This window comes from Melospiza georgiana, chromosome 1, assembly GCF_028018845.1.
Source record: "Melospiza georgiana isolate bMelGeo1 chromosome 1, bMelGeo1.pri, whole genome shotgun sequence".
Taxonomy (NCBI): Eukaryota; Metazoa; Chordata; class Aves; order Passeriformes; family Passerellidae; genus Melospiza; species Melospiza georgiana.
Window position 1 is genome coordinate 26,560,160 of NC_080430.1, and position 19,550 is coordinate 26,579,709.

Consider the following 19,550-nt stretch of genomic DNA (forward strand, 5'->3'; position numbering starts at 1 on the left):
AACAGTTTAAGTCACTTTAGGTCCAAGCAGCAAAGCAAAAATAAATAATTTCACAGGATTCCTGCATCTAGTAAACAGAAGACCTGGTTCATTTGAGACGCTTGCTGATATACTTAACAAAAATCACAAAATTCCATCAGCACCAAAATGGGCTATTTCTTTCTTACAAAGGAAAATCTGGGTTGGTTATATTACAAAAAGGGTTTTATTACATCTTGATTGCACTTAACTTTCAGTGTTGGGTTTTTTGGGTTCTGTCTGGTTTGGTAGGTTGGTTTTTAGTTCTTTTTTACCACTTGGATTGCCTCAGCTGATAGCATACTTTTATTGAAGCTAATTCCAAGTTGTACTAACCAAAACTCATTTACTTGCTTTTCTCTTACCATTCTTCATGCCTGACTACATAAAATTTCACATGACAAGTCTAGTACTTCATTTTAAAGAACATTTACTTTCAAATTACCTGGCAAGATTACTTCACAACTTGAACATTCTGTAATTCAAACACTGTATTTCAACTACCTGAAACACATCTACCTCAAAGAATTTTTTTATTTTTTTAAACAGGAAGATGAAGCGGTTTTACATTGAATTGTTGACTGCTTCTAAACTGGGACAATGGATCACAGAGAACCTTTCAAAAACATTTAATGATGCTCTCATCTCTTTGTCTTTTAAAGTGGCTATCTCCTATACTACCAATGTCAATCACTATCAAGAGGGAGAATGGCCTAAAACAATGAAGATGATCTCCTGAAGTCCTCTTGCCATTTTCCAAAATGCCAACAGCCAACTCCAGTGCAGACTCGGCACTCTTTGGTAGAGGATGCACATCTGCATCTGATGCAAATCTTGCCATCAGATTTCACCTGCCAATTCTTTAACTTGATACACTACTATTCTGTATTTCAATTTTACCTCCTGATTCTGAAACATTATCTCTGACTTTCTTTGGATAAAGAAAAATGAAAGCCTCGAGAAAATGCAATTGAAGATTTACTGATTTCATAGCTGAACTCTCTCCTTCAGGCCAGAAATCAAATAATATGGACTGTAGAGAACCTCTGGAGGACATTTAATACAGCTTGCTGTTTGAAACTTCCCAAATCAGGTCCCCCATCTCTCACTAATGACTGTCACTAATTACTGTATGGTTTTTACAATCAAGTCAGCATGATCAAATTCATCATAATAGCATAGATTACTTGATTATAAAACTAGTAATAAGACAAAAACTCTTCATCAGCAATCCTGATTTAAAAAAAATAGCAAAACAAAACACTAAAACTGTTTAGAAAGGGGTTATGATTTCTAGACATGACACTTTTGAATTTGTCAACTAAGTAATGGGGGGAAAAAAAACTAAAGAAAGCTTTCTCCAGTCATTATTGCTATCACGGCATCATATCAATAAAACGTCAGAACTGGAAAATCTTCAAACAAATAACCAAATTTGCATTCAGGTGTCTGCAAGGAACATTACTTTTGAACAGGATGAAACTAGTAGTTCTCTGCTTTCATTTTTACCTTTTCACTTGTTCAATGATTCCATAATGTAGACCTTCTTATCATTTTAACTACTGTGTTTGATCATACTTACAACAAATCCTTTTTTGATACAGTTCAATTGCTTTCAGCAACTCCATACACGTTCTTTGAATAGAATGGAACAGCTGATATTGAAACAAAATACACAAAAATTTGTCAAGCGTATGCAAGAAACACTGAGGAATAAAATACAAGAAAGACCTTAATTTTTCATAGAAATTATTAGGGAGCATTCTTTTCTTCTTGAACAATGAGAAATATTTCTGGTATTTCCCTTATCAATTGTGCTCTTTTTTCAATTAAGTTTTTTACTGAAACTAAAGACTGACCAATCATAACCTTACAGAAGGAAAATAAAGAAAAAATAACTTTGGAAACAGGTCTGCAACAGTTGGTAGTTAACCAAAGGACTTGCGTTGGGTGTGGGTTTTTTTAGGAGATATCTTTGCATAGATATGAAGATGTACAAATCTGCTTCTAAAAACCTCAAGGTAGAACAGAGTTATCAAAATATTTATCAATCAGTCATTCTCAAATGTGGGAATATGCATACTAAATTTTTCATAGACACTGTCAAGTCTAGTGGAACAAGCTTGCATAGGTATGGCCAACACAGAAGGTTGTTGATTTAAACTGAAAGTTTTATTGGCATGTGGGAAACAAAGCAGCTTTCAAAGGAAGTAGAGGTAAAAAAAAAAGTCAGTCATGACTATATTTGGAGATTATTTCTAGGAAATAGAAAAATTACTACTCTCTCTGTCTGTCCATCTAAAACCTCCAGCCTGCAACTTAAATCTAAACTCTACCATATGAGGCATTACACAGCTAGAAGTAAAATAGATCACTGGCACAGTTAGTGCTTTCTGTCAAGGCTGCTTGACTACAAATTTACACAGGTCTTGTCTTTTCAAGTGGGAGTATGACTTGCAAGTGAGAATTTGTTCAAAACATACTTATTCCACTTGTGTGAACTTATTCCACTACTTCCAGCCCCACCTGAGCTAACAGAGCATGCTTCCTGATAAATCTGCAACACAGTAGACATGGTAAAAACTCAGGTATGTATTTATAAAATAGTGTTCCATACTTCCAGCTTGTTTTACATCAATACTCCTGATTTACAACCCATTGTGAAGACTGTAAGTAGAACCACTGGGTGATAAGTGATTGCTCTTGAGTTTGTTCTACTACAGCCTCCTGTATTTCAACTAAAACCTAAATAAACTGAGAATCCTAAGTCAACATTTTTTTAAAGAAACTACAAGAAAGCCAGTAAAGCAAAACATTTACCATCATGCAAGAAAACAACACAAACAGAACTTACATGGACATTAACTGGCTTATTACACTTCCATACTACACCCTCTATTTTTTGCTTTGTCTCAAAAACATTCTAGGTCTTAATTTTGTAGAACTTTAACCTATTTTTTTCCCCCTCAGTGGAGTTGAGGGTACTGACAGTGGGACTGTATTTGTCACACAGCAGGATTCCTTCTCTTGGTTTTATTTTTAAGACTTTCAGAGGCTTCTTTTGACATGTCAGAACCCACTAATCTGCTCGAAACCTTCAGAGTAGAATGCACTGTGCACCTTGCTCCTGGGCATATTGAATGTTTTTCTGGTATATGTGGTATTTCATACTTGTATAAAAAAATGTCATTTGTATGCTCAATAAAATACTTTTAGGAAAAAACCAAACCAAATCACCTTAAACTGACATAGGCAAAGGATAATCTCCTGACTCCTCTGCTAACAAAAGGAGAAAATCTGTCCCTAAAATATGAAAATAAATCTGAGATATGTTCAGTTTCAAACAAAGTTAAAGGGACATAGGGTTTTGTGTTCCTAAATTCCCCTATATTCTCTGAATTTACACAGATACTTTTGTCAGAATCTGGAAGAGCTAATACATGAAAATTATAAAAATGTATGTATGTAATTATATCCTACATGCACACATGTTAAAGGCTTGGTGGAAATGAAAACACTTTAAAAATTAACAAGTAGAGAACAGACATGTAAATATTACAAACCTCTAGTTTTGCATCCAGATCCGCATCTGAAGCAACAACATGCTCATCTTCCTTTTTTCCTGTAACTTTTATAAGGGTTTGTTTTGTTTTCCAGTATTTCTGTTGCATTTTATTGACCACAGATTTTTCTTGGCTTTGAGCATATTGATCATAAAATTCTCTTGGATAGTTGCTAGAATATTAACAAACAAAATTTAAAACTTCAATTGGATACTTTAAAGATAACTCTAACACAATTAATACATTTCCATTAAGAGTATTGCGTTTGCATGCCAACACACATATAACATGCAGTTCCTCATTATGCATTAATAACAAAGCAACTAAATTACTGTACTTCCCATCCTACTCTGAAAAAAAATACACTGATTTCAACTTGAATATCTTAACCATGCAGTACTGCCTAATAAACAGCCTCAAAGAATTCCCCCAAGGCATTAGGAAAGGATTTCTAGCCCATGGAATTAACTTTTTATTTTGTATAATTAATAGAAGAGTTTCAAGTGAACTAGCAGAGTTGCTCAAGCAGGTAGCAATTTTCATGCCATTTCAGCACTGTTGGGATTTGACACAGCTCATTTTATGAATGGGATTAGACTACTTCCTGCCCTCCTTTTTTTGTAACTGAATAAAAAAAGAATCAGAAAAACACTCATCTCTTTTGAGCATGCTATGTGAAAGACTGATATCTCACATCTCTCTTTATACAATGGACTACATGACAACTGTGGGTGTATAACAGGTAACTTTTTATTTCAAGGATTATTTCTCACTGACAAATAATTCTGCATTCCTGCAGCAGACCTAATAAAAAGTGCAATATATAAATTCCATATTCCACAATATTTAAGCCATACCCAGACAGCTTAATAGAAAATATAGCTTTACCACAAAATTTCAGTGTCTTCCAGGAAGTGTTACTCCATTATTAATTTGTGCAGAAGTACATACATTTCCCCCATATGCATATACAAAAAGCTGGAGTAGTCTTTCAGCTTTTTAGAACTAAAAAGTGGTTGCTAAACACTGCTATAATTGGATGCTTCACAAAACTTAAATAGGTTGAGTTTATTTTGAGAAGACACCGTACACCTGGAGTGTTAAACTGGAGTTCATTAGTGAGATATTGACCCCTAGTTCTGTTCACAACACACAGATTGCTCAGAGATGCTACCCCAAGAGGTCTTCAGACCCAACATACACATCAAGTCGTGTATGGAGACGTGTGTCCCTGCCCATGGCAGGGGGTTAGAACCAGATCATCTCTGAGGTCCCTTCCAACCCAGGCCACTCAATCATCCTATGACCCTCTGATTATATGTATCATATGTATAGATAGATAGATAGATAGATAGATAGGTAGATAGATAGATAGATAGATAGATAGATAGATAGATAGATAGATAGATAGATAGATAGATAGATAGATAGATGTATATCCATACATTTGCTGTGAAGCAATACAGCCATTCTGAAAAAACAAGCCATTGGTACACACTCCCCAAAAGGGAACCACATCTACCCTACACAGTCACTAGTGACACAGTTTAACCTGAAAAGGAAAATTTTTTCACAGGCTTACATTACTTGCTTTAGTTACTTTTAATCAGTGAGTTAGGTGACAGCACCTTAATTACCAAAGAGATGGTAAGAAATTAAACTGGAAGTGAGCAGAGATATCATTTTAAAAGCACTTATACAGAGCACTTCATGGCTTCTTCACCAAACTTGAAAAGCAAAGATATTTATCCATTTAATTCTACACAAATATTAGTTCCAAGAGTTTGATTTATTAATTAAAATTAAAATAAAGGTATTTTGATGCTACTGCAAAAAATAAAAAACATGTACAAAACATACCACATTTTGTTTGGAACTCTGTATAAACAAGCCATCACACACACTGACAACAGACAACCTATCAAGTTGGGTGAATATTATATTGATCTGATACAGGCTGCACCTTTAAAATACCAAAGTTACTACCTTTAATGAATAAAAAAACCCTCCTGTATTATGAGAAAACATAATATGAGAGTTTAATAAAAATAGCATTACTTTAATAATAATTAAAAATACCCATCAAACTTCTCACAAGGTATTATAAAGGCCTTAGCTGCCTGGCTAATTGTGTGTTTCTGCTACAGCAGTGAAAATAACTGAGATCTCAGTAGTCAAGTGAAGAAAACACCATAACTCATCTGATGTTAACCAGCTACTAATATAAGGTCACAAAAAAATTAGAAAAAGTGCTGGGATTAATACAGATTCCTGAATTATGAGACTGATGAACAAACTGAACAAATCACCATACAAACACTATTAGCTCTTTAGAATAAAAAATTATCAAGATGCTTACTATTTATGACCTTCCATGATTCTTGTCTTCTTCAGACACCTAAATAAGAAATGTTCAGTTAATACAAGTATCGGTAATTCTTAGATCAAACACTAGAAATCCTATATCTTTTCCCTCAGAAAATTAATATGCTGCAGCATCTTGTTTACCATATTCCAAAAGAAAACTCTTCAATCTGTGAGCCAAATGCCTTCCTTGTGTACCACAATTCTCCTGAAAACCCATTACAAATGGATTTAAGTGCTGCCAATCCTTCTATGTTAGCAAGTTTTTCAAGCAAAAGCATATTTACCAGGTAAAAATTCAGTGACTTTTTATGAGGCATGCCAAAATTGTTCATGCTAGGCATCACCCTCAGTCAAGCTTTTTTCCTACAAGTTTTAGCCACAACAAAATTCAATTACTTTTTAACTTTTTTTTTCTGCCTATATCCCACTGACCTATTTTTCTAAAACACTAGTTACATCATGTCTTGAGTCAGAGATGTGAAATTTAACAACCAGATGGTTTTTCTATGAGGGACACCGCAGATCCTGAGGATAGAATATGATTTATAGGCATTAGAACTTTAGATTTTTTTAAGTTACCATCTCCAGCATGCACATAATTTCCCACCAGTACCTGAGCATGCTCCTTCCAGGCCAAATTTAACAGCCAAGCCAGATAATCATAAACAACAAGCACCAGGCTTCTCCTCTGCTGCTTTCAGAGAGGACTGGCACATGGCTAACATGGGAATGGAGGCACTGCAGCAGGATCTGGATGAGACCAAAATGAAGCCAGTGAGATGGGTGGTGCTGCTGGGGAATGGACTCCAGCAAGGAGAGGCACAGAATGAACACACCAACAGGCTCCACTAAGGTATGAAGCTGACTGACTGAGAAAACAGTAATGGAAAAAGGAGTTAGGGAGGTAACAGTGCTGAAACTGAACTTTGGCTCTAATCAAAGTAAGAAAGAAAAGGGGCTACAAAGGGGAGTCGTCATGTTGGAAACTAGCACAAGACTGCATTCAGACAGTGTGGTTAGCACTGGAGAGGCAAAGGGACTGGAACAGATTGCAGGAACCCAAACAAGGCAATGCAAACAACCTGGATGCTTCCTGCAAGCATAAAGCACATGCACTTCCATTTGGAGCTGAATGGAGCCAAATCTCAGATTTCTGAGCCTAACCTCTCTGCTGTCAGTACCTGTGAAACTTGCTGGCAAAGATCCAGGAGATACTGCAAGATTATATCAGAGCAGGAATTTCGCCTGAATTGGAATTTTTGTGAAATGTTCTTAAGCACTGCAGGAGAGACCACAAGAAAATTAGTAACTCTGTCTTCAGACCAGAGTTCAAATGTAAGGGGCAACAGCTAAAAAAGGAGGAAGAAAGAATCTTTTCAGATTGTTGTGTTATAGAACTATTGAGTCAGACAAGATACAGAATGGACTGCTGTGCTGTTCTTTCTAGAGCCATAGGCACAGACACTACTAACTAATTTTCTAATGCCTTTATATTCTTGACTTCACTGTTTTCACACTGGTCCTCCTTAAGTCAACTGTGGGGGTGTGTGTGTGAGATAAGACCACAGGATTTAGCTTGTATACACAAGCTTGTCCATGACTCAGTTATTCAGCAGCACACTTGGTTTGACAGGAAGCAAAGAACAGCCTGTCCAGGTGGACTAACACGTACATCACTTGGAACAAAGTTTAAGCAACCAATATGGGGAAAAGGTGCAAGGCACTGACCTTATTCACTGTACACATCCACCTGCTTCTTCTGGAAACCACTGTCCCTACAAAAAATAAATAGGGTCATGGTGAAACAGTTGTTATTTGCAATACAGCTCATGCTCTCTCTTCCTAAACATCTGACCTCACCTTCTCACTCTGACATCTTCCTAGGTATACTCTTCCAGGTCCTACATAGCACCCTTATGCCCTGAGGATATTCTTTGTGGGAGTTTTTACATTCAAACTGGACAATATTTTCATGGTATGAAAATGAGGGCATGTATTCTCTGTTCTGCTGTGTGATGGGATGGCATTTGGGGCTACAAGACCTGCTGGTATGGTGTCCTATGGCCAATTAGGGTGGAAGAAAACAGAAATGGAGCCTTACCTACACTGCCTGCTGGAAATGGCTCCTGGCATGTGATTATCATCCAAAACAGGCCAGGAGGGAAAAAGGTCCCAGAGAGTTCTAGATAGTATAGATAAAAAGCATGCCAGGGACATTGCTGTAATTAAGCAGTAGCAACAAGCAGCAGCCCAGGACACAAACTCAATCCCTGCGCCCATTTTATTTCCAGTATGGAGCTGACTTTTGGTCATAAATGAGAATTCAGTTTGCAAAGACAGCTTAGTAAGTACTAGCATCGAAAAAACAGAAATGTAGTTGCTAAAAAAAAGTGCTGTGTATTGCCTCTGCAGTAATTTAACAGGGCCATAATTTATTTATATAATCTCTTACTTCATGTGTTGTTATTGTCTGTTCCAAGTCCTGGAACCAAAAAGGGTTAAGATACTGGTTCAGCTCTAACAAAGGACACTATTAAAAGCATAGCTGAAAGCAGTGAGATTTTTAAAAAGAAATATTGAAATCTAAGTCTAGTCTCAAAAAGTGAGAGATACTAATAAGAGGGGACTGGAAATAGCCCAGGGAAGTATCCAAGAATTAAAAGGAACATTTAAGAGTCATGTAAAGAAGAATCCCTAGAGCCACAAAAGGCTGGTTTTGAGGCTGCAGAGAGAGACCAAGAATGAGCACATAACCTCTCCTTACTTCAAGTTTTGAATGCTTATGCCTTTGAAGAACAAGACAAATGTCCCAAACAGAAGTAACAAGCCAGTTGGTCTTTGCCAAAATTGACTACAATAGATGCACATGACACTAACTTGAATCTACCAATACTCTCTCCAAAAATTGCAGTCAAATTTAAAATTAACCCATGTTATCATACAGTGTTAGATATAAAAATAAGCTTTAGTTGCCACAAGGAGTTGATGTAATGGACTTTTTTTGCTTGTTTTTCTTCTCAGTGTATTAAAACAAACAAACAAAGATATAAGTTTCAATAAATAGAACTATCCTGACAATGATTAACAAAATTTAAAAAATAAATCACCTCCCTATGGGAAAGCATTTGTATTGGGAAGTTTCCATTATATTTGACAATAAAGAGTTATACAACACTTGTGATCTCCACAACAGACTTTACCTTGACAAACAAAAGGGAGGGATACTCTAGATGAGAGGGTTGGTGCCAGAAGCAAGCACACCTGCTTTATTCACACCAGAGAAAGCAGAGCCACATTACAGACAACTGTACACAAACCCATGTTTAATACTGCACAGTGATGGATCTAAGGCTTCCTGAAGAAGTCCATTCATGGTTCCAGTAATTTTCCAAGTGCTTCTCAGTGTTTTGAGAGAGACTAATGCTACCCGAGTTTAAGCATTAAACCTGAGCTGGTTCCACTCATAACAAGTCTGCTTGGAACACAAGGAGCCACAGAGCTGAAAGATTCATTCCCATACAGAACTGGTGGGCCCACAAGCCCTGCCAAAACCTTGAAAATCCTTAGCATGTGTTTTTGAGGCACCAAGAAGCCCCAGCATCACTTTCCACAAACCATCCTCTTTGCACAATGATGCCAGAGAAGACAGGCACAGCCTGGACCCTGAAATACATCAGAACTGTTTCTAGACTCTGCCTGGCTTTAGGTGGAATATAGCTGAATTCAGGCAGTGCTCTGCCACAGACAACAAGAAATGCCAAAACCAAGATGGTCCTGCAAACAGCCAACTGTGGCAGAGTTTCTCCGGGTGGTAGGCTATTTGCATGCAAATTATTTCCACAGGAAGCCATAACAGCTGGAATGCACACAGAATTTCATGCTATTTCTGCCATACTCATCATCCTACTAAGGAATTTTATTAGCTGTCACACTGAAACAAAAGTTGATGGAGGACACTCGCCATTAGCAAGTGGCATTTATATTCCTATGGAGAATCTTCTGATTCTCTATATTCACCAAGACCACTTGAATACATATGTAATTTTTTCTGTGCAAATAAGAAAATGCTTTCACGGTGTGATTTGAACTGCAGTATATGCTAGGATTACCCTCCAGCTCATGCTCTGTACCACATTTGTACAAGCTTGCTTCTCTTTTTTAGCTTTAGTACGTTTTGCTGCAGCATAAGTTGTCTGGTTTCCTAAGAGCTAAACAGCTTTATGAATAATCTTTAGATTCTACTTGCATAAGAAAAAGATGGTATGAGTGTCTTCTCTCCAACAGCTACATTGATAATAAACAAGTGTGTATATCAGTGTCACTCACATTACTTCTCTTTTTCAGTAAGCCTAAAAGTAAGAAGTGTCACACGGCATGGTAAAGTTCAAATCTTAATACTTTCCTAGGTTATAAGGAAATCAGTTTAAAACCCAGCTCAACAAACAAAACACCCTTAATTCAAGTATCTCTTCTTGCCTGAGCACTGGTTACCTAGCTCTTACTGTGCTCTTAGCTCAGACAACTGATTACGTAGAAAAATATCAGCATGCTGAGGCATCAAACAGGAATCTTTTCAAGTCTGAAGACTGTATGTAAAACAAACTGTTGATCTAATCATAGCTTCTCAGAACAAAGAGAGGAGCTGAAATCCTTGCAAAAACATTATAAATCCTGATGTACAGAGTAAATCTAACAACCGAAGATGACCTAGCAGCTATGTAGGAAGGCAGTAGATTGAACAACACATTCTTTTGAGATACATCCAGAAACAAGGAAAGGGAACTGAACAAACAACATAGCAAAATTCAGCAACCCTTATGTGAAGGAAATATGTTCATCAAAACACACGGAAGAGTCTGCACTTTCACTGACAAAACTGTCCTGAGTCTACTGCTCTTTCAAAGCAGAGAATATGTTCTGTGGCTCCTCAAATCCTAACAGATTCTCCATATCCTAAAGTCCTTCCAACTTATAACTTTGAAATATGGCAGAATCATGCACTGCTGTTGACTTACGTCAACAGTTTTATTAAAATGAATAATCTTCCAAGAAACTTTTAATACAGTAATAGCACAGTGGTGCTAAGTAACAACAACAAAAAAGAAGGAATTCCATATATAAAAATTAAGACTGATAGTTTCATTTATGTAAAATACTTTGAAGGGAAGAAAATGTGCCTAGGTGAGGGAATCAACGCCATCTGTGCCTCCAACAGCTCTTGGCTGACAACCTATCTCCTCCACCCTGCTCCCTGGAAGCTGTGATCAAGCTGAACCAAGTAAATGGGTCTGCAAAACAAGATGCAGTCTCACTGCAAGATGAAGACTAGACGGTACAGTTTTATCTTCTCTGGTGCGTCTACAAACACAGAGACCAGGAGCTACAAATGGTGTTTCGCTTTGCCTTTCCCAAGCAAAAGGGAATATAACAGCCTGCAGATCCAAACTATCCACACTGTCAATGCAGGAACAGAGTGAAAACTGAAGTCTGGGTCTTTCAGCATCAAGATTACACACAAGACATAGAAACATTCCTACTCTTAAATACAAGAACAGCTACCACTCTAACTCAGCTAAAATGATTCTAGAGTTCAAGGTATATCTATGACAAACGACAAGATTTAAGTTTTCCTCTAAAGCTCTTAAGTCTCAATATTGATGCTCTAATCCTGCAGAATCATCCATGCTAGCTTCAAATCCAGGAGTCTTTTTGTTCTGTTAGACTACTCGCTGATGTACTAGTTTATTTATTCAAAAAGTTTGCAAATTGGTCTGTAAGTGCTGCATTAGCAGTTCCTTCCAACCATTACAACTTTTTGTCTAATCCTTTGTCTCAGACTGATTCACAGCTGTGCTACTTATCCTTGAAAGTGTCTATCTTGGAGATTACCCACAAGTTCTCAGGAGAAGAAATACAAGATTGCAGTATCAACAGAATTACTCTTTCAATCTATTTCAGGGATTGACACCTAGAAAGAATTTCATACATCCTTAAAAGAAGCACAGGATAAAAATGGCATCTGTTATACAGTGAAGGCTCCTGCTATATTCATACACCTGCGAGGTGCTGAGGGGGGAAAAAATCCTGTTTGACTGCAATTACCTAACTTTAGTGCCTAAATTACCATACAAGCTAAGTCCCTGCACAGATAGTGAGTACAACCTCCAAAGAGCTACACTGAGCACCTCAACCAAAGCCCCACCACTGTGCTCTGTGCACACAGAAATTATGCTTTTTGCATTAGGCAGCTGAACTACAAAGATAAATCCTGCTGTGAGAGCATTGCTCTATTCCCCTTCTTTTAGAGCTAGTATTTCATGGTGGTCTGCTGAATTACTGTAAAAAAAAAAAAAAGTCAGCAGCATACTGATTAACACCATCCTTGGGACATGGCCACATCCCATTAAGTTCCCTGGAATCAATTTTCTCTTTCACTACAAACACTTCTGGAACTAACATTTCTGCCACAGTTACTGCCATTTCCTTCTCATATCTACCAAAGCCTATGAGACATCCCAGAAAACTAGACATTTATTAAATTTCATTTATTCATCTGTCTTGATCCTTCAAATAATTTAAACCCCCACCAAAGAATTAACCTACTCTACTGAGCCTGCTACCCCTGCCAAATTTGATGTGCAGAAAAATCCCAAGCACATACTTAAAACAACAGAAGTGTCAGAGAAACTGGAATTTGTTCTCCAAGGAGGTAGTTTGACCCAACACAACACACCTTTGTTTTTCAAGCTAGTAAACTGAGTGGAGAACAATCCACAGTAATACCAGCAGGTGTCTTAAATGACTAAGATTGTGTGATTAAACACTTGCACCGTAAGAAACCATGTACAAGGCATGAAGAAATCTGAATGTTTTGGGTCGTCTTTCTGTCATTTTGAAGCACTACCTAGGCACCTATCTGCACATAGTACATCCAACCAAATGAGCAGCAGTACTACTGACACCTGTCTTTCACTCAATTTTACACTGGCTCTATTTAATACTCTGTGTAGGGCATGTATGGGTCACATCTATTGCAGAGAGTACTGTCAAGAGTCACTTTCTTCCAAAACACAATTGTTGCACTTCTAATTTCAGAACACACAATTAATGTGTGAATGAATTATTCTACTTAAGTTTCCAGTGTAGTCTAAAGAAAGGATGATATCTGGGGCCATGTTTCTTATGCTGTCATTTAGTCTTTATTTTTCTATTCCCAACTCTGATGTGTACACTTGGCAGACAAACTACATATTTACAGTTCGTTTATTGCTCCCTTATACCAAGAATTGAAGAGTATCAATCCATCTGAACCACTCACTCTGGTTTTCAGTACTTGAATGGTTACAAGTAATTTTTAGCCAACCTGAAAAAGCAGGAATTTGGCACTGTCAACATGTTTGTTAAAACTTATTTTTGCCCCCACAAAGTGCGAGGACCAACTCAAGAGTTAGTATTCCTCTCTAAAAAAATAATTTTGTGTCTATTTTGGTACTATATATCTGTCATATAATTCCATAAACTATCAGGTCAAACTTACAGGCATAAAGTGATCTTCTTTCTAGAGCATAAATGCACTGAAATTATACTTGGAACTGGGTTGGGGGTTTTCTTGTTTGTTTTTTTTAAACAGCTGAGAACAAAAAATTTCTAAACCCAGTGGATTCTCAAAAACACTGATAACAATGGCACGTGAAGTCACAAGATGTACATGTACAGTACATGTAGTCTCAGAACAAAATATTTCAAATAAATGCTGGTTGACTGCAAGATTGATGAGCAAACAACAGCACTTTCTAGATAAGTTCATTTGCACATAGAACTTTATCATTTGCACAGAGATATTAAATCACACAAAAATTAAATTTTAAATTCCTTTTTCAGATTATACTGGTTTTTCATCTGCTTATTGTGGAATAATGTAGGTACAATACATAGTATCAGTTTCCCCTCAGATAACATCTTTTACTTCACTAGTAAAGTGTTCCATTGCATTTGTGGAGACAGTGAGATTTGTAAGTACTACATGCATTTTATGGAAGAATAACTTGAGTATAAGTCATTGAATGGCAGGTCTAAGCTCACTGCAAATGAGCAAAACTGGGGATATTTACTGTGCAGTATTTAATCTTTTTCTAAACGCAGACTTGCTTTGTTTCTTTAAAATGACTATCAAATTGTTTCGTAACACACATTTGTTCTCTTCATGTAAGAACTGCTACATGTAAACTTAATAGCTGAATATTATTAAGCAAAATATCATATGGAGCATGCAGTGTACATAGACTATAAGAGACAAATTGCTCTTCTGATGCACTCTAGCTCTAGTAGTCAGCGTAGAGTCTTACTACTGGGAAACTTTCCTCTTGCGAAACTACGAGAAAAGTAGTGAATGGACCAAAAAACCCAAACCCATGAAACTCTTGCATGTACAGTATATTACATACAAACATATAAGGCTTTAGAACTTCAAACTAATGGCTCTCTTATTTAGATACCCTATTTACTGGCACACTTCTCATATTTCTGTCGCCCTCCTGCCTTTTCATCCATTCAGAAGCCAGAAGGCAATGCCATTTATACCCAAGGGGAAACAATGCTGGAGGAGGGAACACAAGAAAATAATTTTCTCCAGATTCCCTCAGAGATTATTCCACATCTGTGGATAAGAGATTCGATTAACAAAACAGCTTCACCATGCACAGCAAGAACAATGCAGGGCGATCTCCTCGCACCGCCCTTTGAGTAAACACCACCAGCGCAGGCTACATGTTCTCAGCAGACACAGAGTCCACTCAACTTTTGTATTACTGCTCTCAGCAATATCCTGGCACACCAGCTGACTGCTCCTAGGGCAGTGGTGATCCCTATGAAGCCACTTGCAAGATGTACCCAAGTACTGTTTCAGTGACTTGGCACAGGCAGTTCTCAAAGTTGACGCGAACAATTGCACAACCGGTCAAAATGCCCCTCAGTTTGCTGTGGCTAACAATAGCCACAGGAAAAAGTACTGTGAGACTGCTATTACTAACAACACTTAAAAGGTCAAATTTCTTGTTCTTGACTGTTTGGTTCTAACAAACTTCACTCTCTGGGATTTTGTATTTGTAATGTTTCTGCATCGTGGCGTAATTTTGTCTCCAGAGTGATTTTATGGTTGAGAAGCAGCAAAAAACCTTGAAGAATAAACTACAGAGCAATACTCTTGGAGGTGATTTTGAAAAGAAAAGTATTAAAAAGTCTTTGAGAGCATTTTTTGTCTTCTTGTTTATTTGCGCTATTAGCACATTTTTTCTGCCAACTTGTACCAACAGCTTTCAACACTACTTGAAGACTGAAAAGAGCTGTTATTATTAATTTCTTCAAGAAAAGATGATGTGAGAAATCATCAGAACAATTTAACAACTGTGTAAAGTATGGATAACAGAGAAAAACTGGCAAGATGGTTGGGGTTGAAACTCTACTAAGCCAGGACAAAACCCCCTAACTCTGTAGTAGGGTTCAACAGGAATTTTACTTTGCACTACGTGATCCCCTTCATCCCCCACTAATATAAACTTCTAAAAGAAAAATGTTAATGAAACCCTCCCCCCTTAAATAAACTCATAACTTGTCTTCTTGAATCTGCAGTTTATATTTAAATCTCAACTCCAACAAGCACAATACAAGAAAGCACCATTATCTAAAATGCATTTATTTTTTTTTCTCAACTGAAGCAAATACCACTGACCAGCATCTAGATTCTTGAGTAAAGTGCTGGAACCTTTCTGGAAACAACAATGTTTCATGCATGACATTTTGACAGTGAAGAAACTTGAAAAACTCATGTAGACTGAGGTTTGGCAGTACTTAACCACCACACTATCTTCCAGTAGTGTGTCATGTGCAAAATGTGACTGGTTATACCAGTTATGGCAGTTCACTACTCAAAAGATCTCTGTGGCTTGACACTAAATTCCTCCTTCAGTGATATTAACATTAATCTTAAACTATTAAATTACTAAGTTTAAACCAACAGGCTGTTGAAACAGCAGTTAAAAAAACCCGATAAAGTCTAAACAAGATGTTGCTGGTTGTCATGCTAAGTACCAGTAAGAACTGCAACTTCTACATCTGTGCCAGACAGCACTGTCAAGGGGTTCTTTCACTCCCTATTTGAGAATGCTACATAGACAAAGTGGAAAGAGTGGATTATCAAAGAATCAAGCGTGGATTATAAAAAAATCGGATAAAAGACCATAACCAAATGCCACCTGCACTGCAGATGCCAAAATCTAGCCCACTGTTTTCTCGGTCCAACAGTTTAGAAAAGTGATCAAACAGTTCTGTCCTTACAAGAGCAGAACACAAGAACAGTTTATTTCCAAGAAGTCTGAAACAAGGGCCACAGCTGCTTCCTGAGACCGAAATTAAATAAAATCTATCCAGAAACTGAAAGAAAGAGGATAACACAATTAAACATGGGGAGAACAAAAGCAAACAAACAGGTGTTTAATGGAAATAATAGGTCATCTTGGTTTAAAGCAAGGCTTGTAGGCAGGGAGAAATATCACAAACAACCAAACAGAAGAACAACTCCAATGCCAAGCTTCCAAATTACTACCACAATGTAACTTGGTGGTAGGGGGTTAAAGGATGTAACTGTGAGATTACCAGAGTCAATTTCACATTTACACCTCTAAGTCAAGCCTGCATTACTGCTTTAAGAGGGGTCACACAGATCCTTGAGGCTAACAGCTTTACACAAAACAGTGTGAAACAGAAGACTTATTTACATATGGCACTGAACAAATACATCATGACATTGACAAATAACACACTGCCCGTCACCCCTTTCTGCTGCTAAAAACCGACCTGATGTTTCAAGTAATATCCGATTTTTCTATTTTCTTCTAAAAGACTATAGCAGCTTTCGTGAGTCAGGTGGATGGACGTAAAATAAACCTGATTACCAGGATGAACCTTTCACAAACTGTAAGCTTTAAGCCGTAAACGTGGGATTCTTGAACTGCCATTTCACCAGCTGTCACTGCCTCGGTGCTGGTTCGATGTCTGACATTACCTGACCAGAGGATGCCCTGCCGCCCCTCTCCACCCGGCCGATCCCGGGAGGGTTCGGAGCGCAGCCGGGCAACCTGCGCCGAGCCGGCAGCCGAGCCGGAAACCGCCGCGGAGAGCCGGCCGTTTCCCTCCCCGCTTCCAGCGGGCGCAGCGCCAGCGAGGATGTACGGGAGGCACAAACGGATAAATGCAATAATCATGGCGAGACAACCGCACGGCAGGAGGGGGAACACAAGGCAAAAGGAGGAACAGATGCCATCTTGAGCCTCGGAAATGTCGCTCTGAACAGGTCCGCCCGTGGATACCGCGCTGACGGGCACCAGCTCCGCAGGCCCGGCGGCCGCGCCGCCTCCCTCGCCCCGAGCGGGGCGCCCGCGGGGGAGGCGGCGCCCACCCCGTGCTGGTACCCGCGGCACCGGCTCTCCCTGCCGGACCCCAGCGCGGAGACCGGCGAGTCCCCCCTTCCCGCACTCACCTTGTGGAGGGAAGGGCCGAGCCGCAGGCGCCGCCGCCCCGCCAGGTGTTCCAGCGCCGCCGGCGTCAGCGCGGCCACCGGAGCCGCCTGTGCCGGCGCGGGCGCCCCCGCAGCGGGGCGGAGCCGCCGCCCGGCCCGGCCCAGCCCGGCCCCCGAGCCGAGAGGGCGCGGCCGCCAGGTCCGCGGAGCTCGGGCCGGCCGCTGCCCGGTCGTGGCCAGGGCAGGGAGGCGTTTCCTGCTGCTTTTCCTGCCGCGCTGTGAGGGAAGCGGTGGGAGAGTCACTCGGGTTGGGGCCCTGATCGCCGCCTCGACAAAGCATGAGCCCCGTGCCTCCGCCCCAGCCTGCTGGGGACCGCAGGTGTCCCGCGAGGAGCAGCAAGGAAATACTAAAATGTTTCGGTTGTCATAAATAGCTGCCATCGAGGAGTGGAAACTTGGAGGAAAAGGCCTTTTAACGTAGCAGGCAGGTGGCAGTGACGGAGGAGGGGGTCAGGAGAGCGTTGGTTTTGAGCTCATGTCGGAATTGGGTCATTGGGGTTGTGTGAGAGCTTTGTGAGTAAAGCAGGTGGATTTGAAGCTGATTTCAGAGCTTGAAATGGGGAGAAGAGTTCACAGGTAGCATTTGAAAATGAAGTAAAAGGAGAAACGCAGAGCAGCGGTACCGTGTGAAAAACGATCCCACTTAAGTGGGGCAGTGTTACCTTACCGGCGTGAGAGAGCGGAGGTGCAAGCACGACGCAGGGCGTGAAAGCAGGAACGGAGAAGAGGAGGTTGGGTTGATAGGGCCCCAAAAAGGGTTGAGGAAGAGTGGACAAGAGGAAGCTGTGGAAAATGAAGAGAGGAGAAGAGTGGTTGTGAGGCTTCATTTTCAGAACGTTACAGAGATCCCAAGCACTCATGTCAGTGTCTCCATGTTTCTGTGAGGCAGAGCTGATCTATTTCTCTGGAAGTCACAGATCTAAGAGTAAAAGTAAGATGTTTTCAACAACAGGGACTGTGCTGTGAGACAGTGACTGTGAAGAAGACTTGGGATCCTAAATGGGTAGAGAACTAGGCATGCTATCCCTGAGCTCTGAAGAAATCCACTGGGATAATTTAACACTATAATGTGAGGAATTTCAGGTATAATTTGGGAGCTTGTTTAGTTTTGCTGTTTAGCATTAGTGTGACCACTAAGAGCAGGTCATACCCCCAAGCATGGTGTATGTAGCACAGAGAGTGTGTTGACAAACAAGAATGTTTTTATGGCAGGAAATACAGGCTTGTTTCCCAGAACTACAGAAACCCTAACAGGATAGGTTTTGTGTTAAAGCAAAGTAACAGCAAGAAAATATTTTCATGCGAGACAAATCTCTTAATGGGGTCCTTCATCTTGCAGAAAAGGGTATGACACAGCTGAAAGCTTGGAATACAGGAAACCTGGTGTAAAATATCTCATTTACTTCTGGATGTTATACTGTAAATAAACACTGTTCAGCTGCCTTTTTATTCTAGAGCTCTCTTTAGAACAAATATAAAAAGATGCGTTTTAGGGTGTGATTATCTGGTTTATTTTAGTTTCCAATGAGATTAATCATTCTCTGGACAGGGGTTCCCATGACTGAAAGAGTAACAGGCTGAAGTGTAAATACTTGCATTAGACATATTACCCCGTTAGTCAAATAAATTTGAGATGTTACTGGTTTTGGGAGAAAAAATGTTCATGGAGTGAGTTCTTACCAAAGGGAAGTGGTGCTAATAAGTGACACAAGGTTTCTCTGCAGTGGATGAGGATCTGGGATCTCTTCAGCCACGTCTGACGTTGGGATTTGATAGCTTTTAGTTTCTCAGTGAACATGAAGAATCTGTTGTGTCTTATAGTAGTATTTACATGTGCAAATCTTCTAGAGGAAGGTGTAAAAAGAAAATTTCACAGGATGTAAGGAATTACTTTAGCCATTGCAGGAGCAGAACCAAGACAAATAGATTTTTTTTTTTTTGTAAATTTGCAAGTGTTACTTTTCGTAGTTGCTCCACTGTAAGAAAGAGGGAAAATAAACCTGAATAAACCTTGATTCTGCAAAACGCTG

At 39.3% G+C, this 19,550-nt stretch overlaps 1 protein-coding gene across 5 annotated transcripts in view; it reads right to left on the reverse strand.

Annotated features, from left to right (window-relative positions):
- Window positions 1-17,565, reverse strand: part of ICA1 (islet cell autoantigen 1) — a 66,216-nt gene extending 48,651 nt beyond the window's left edge. For 2 of the 5 annotated variants that reach the window (XM_058044041.1, XM_058043720.1), the window contains exons 1-6: window positions 17,482-17,565; window positions 7,677-7,723; window positions 7,130-7,227; window positions 5,941-5,979; window positions 3,582-3,753; window positions 1,601-1,673 (exon numbers count right to left, since the gene is read on the reverse strand). In XM_058044041.1, coding sequence (XP_057900024.1) covers window positions 1,601-1,673; window positions 3,582-3,753; window positions 5,941-5,957 — 262 coding nt within the window. In that variant the 5' untranslated portion in view covers window positions 5,958-5,979; window positions 7,130-7,227; window positions 7,677-7,723; window positions 17,482-17,565. Of the gene's footprint in view, window positions 1-1,600; window positions 1,674-3,581; window positions 3,754-5,940; window positions 5,980-6,380; window positions 6,474-7,129; window positions 7,228-7,676; window positions 7,724-17,007; window positions 17,058-17,481 lie in introns of those variants that run through there. The other 3 variants (XM_058043884.1, XM_058043802.1, XM_058043963.1) reach the window with 3 other exon arrangements.
- Between the last annotated feature and the right edge of the window lie 1,985 nt (window positions 17,566-19,550).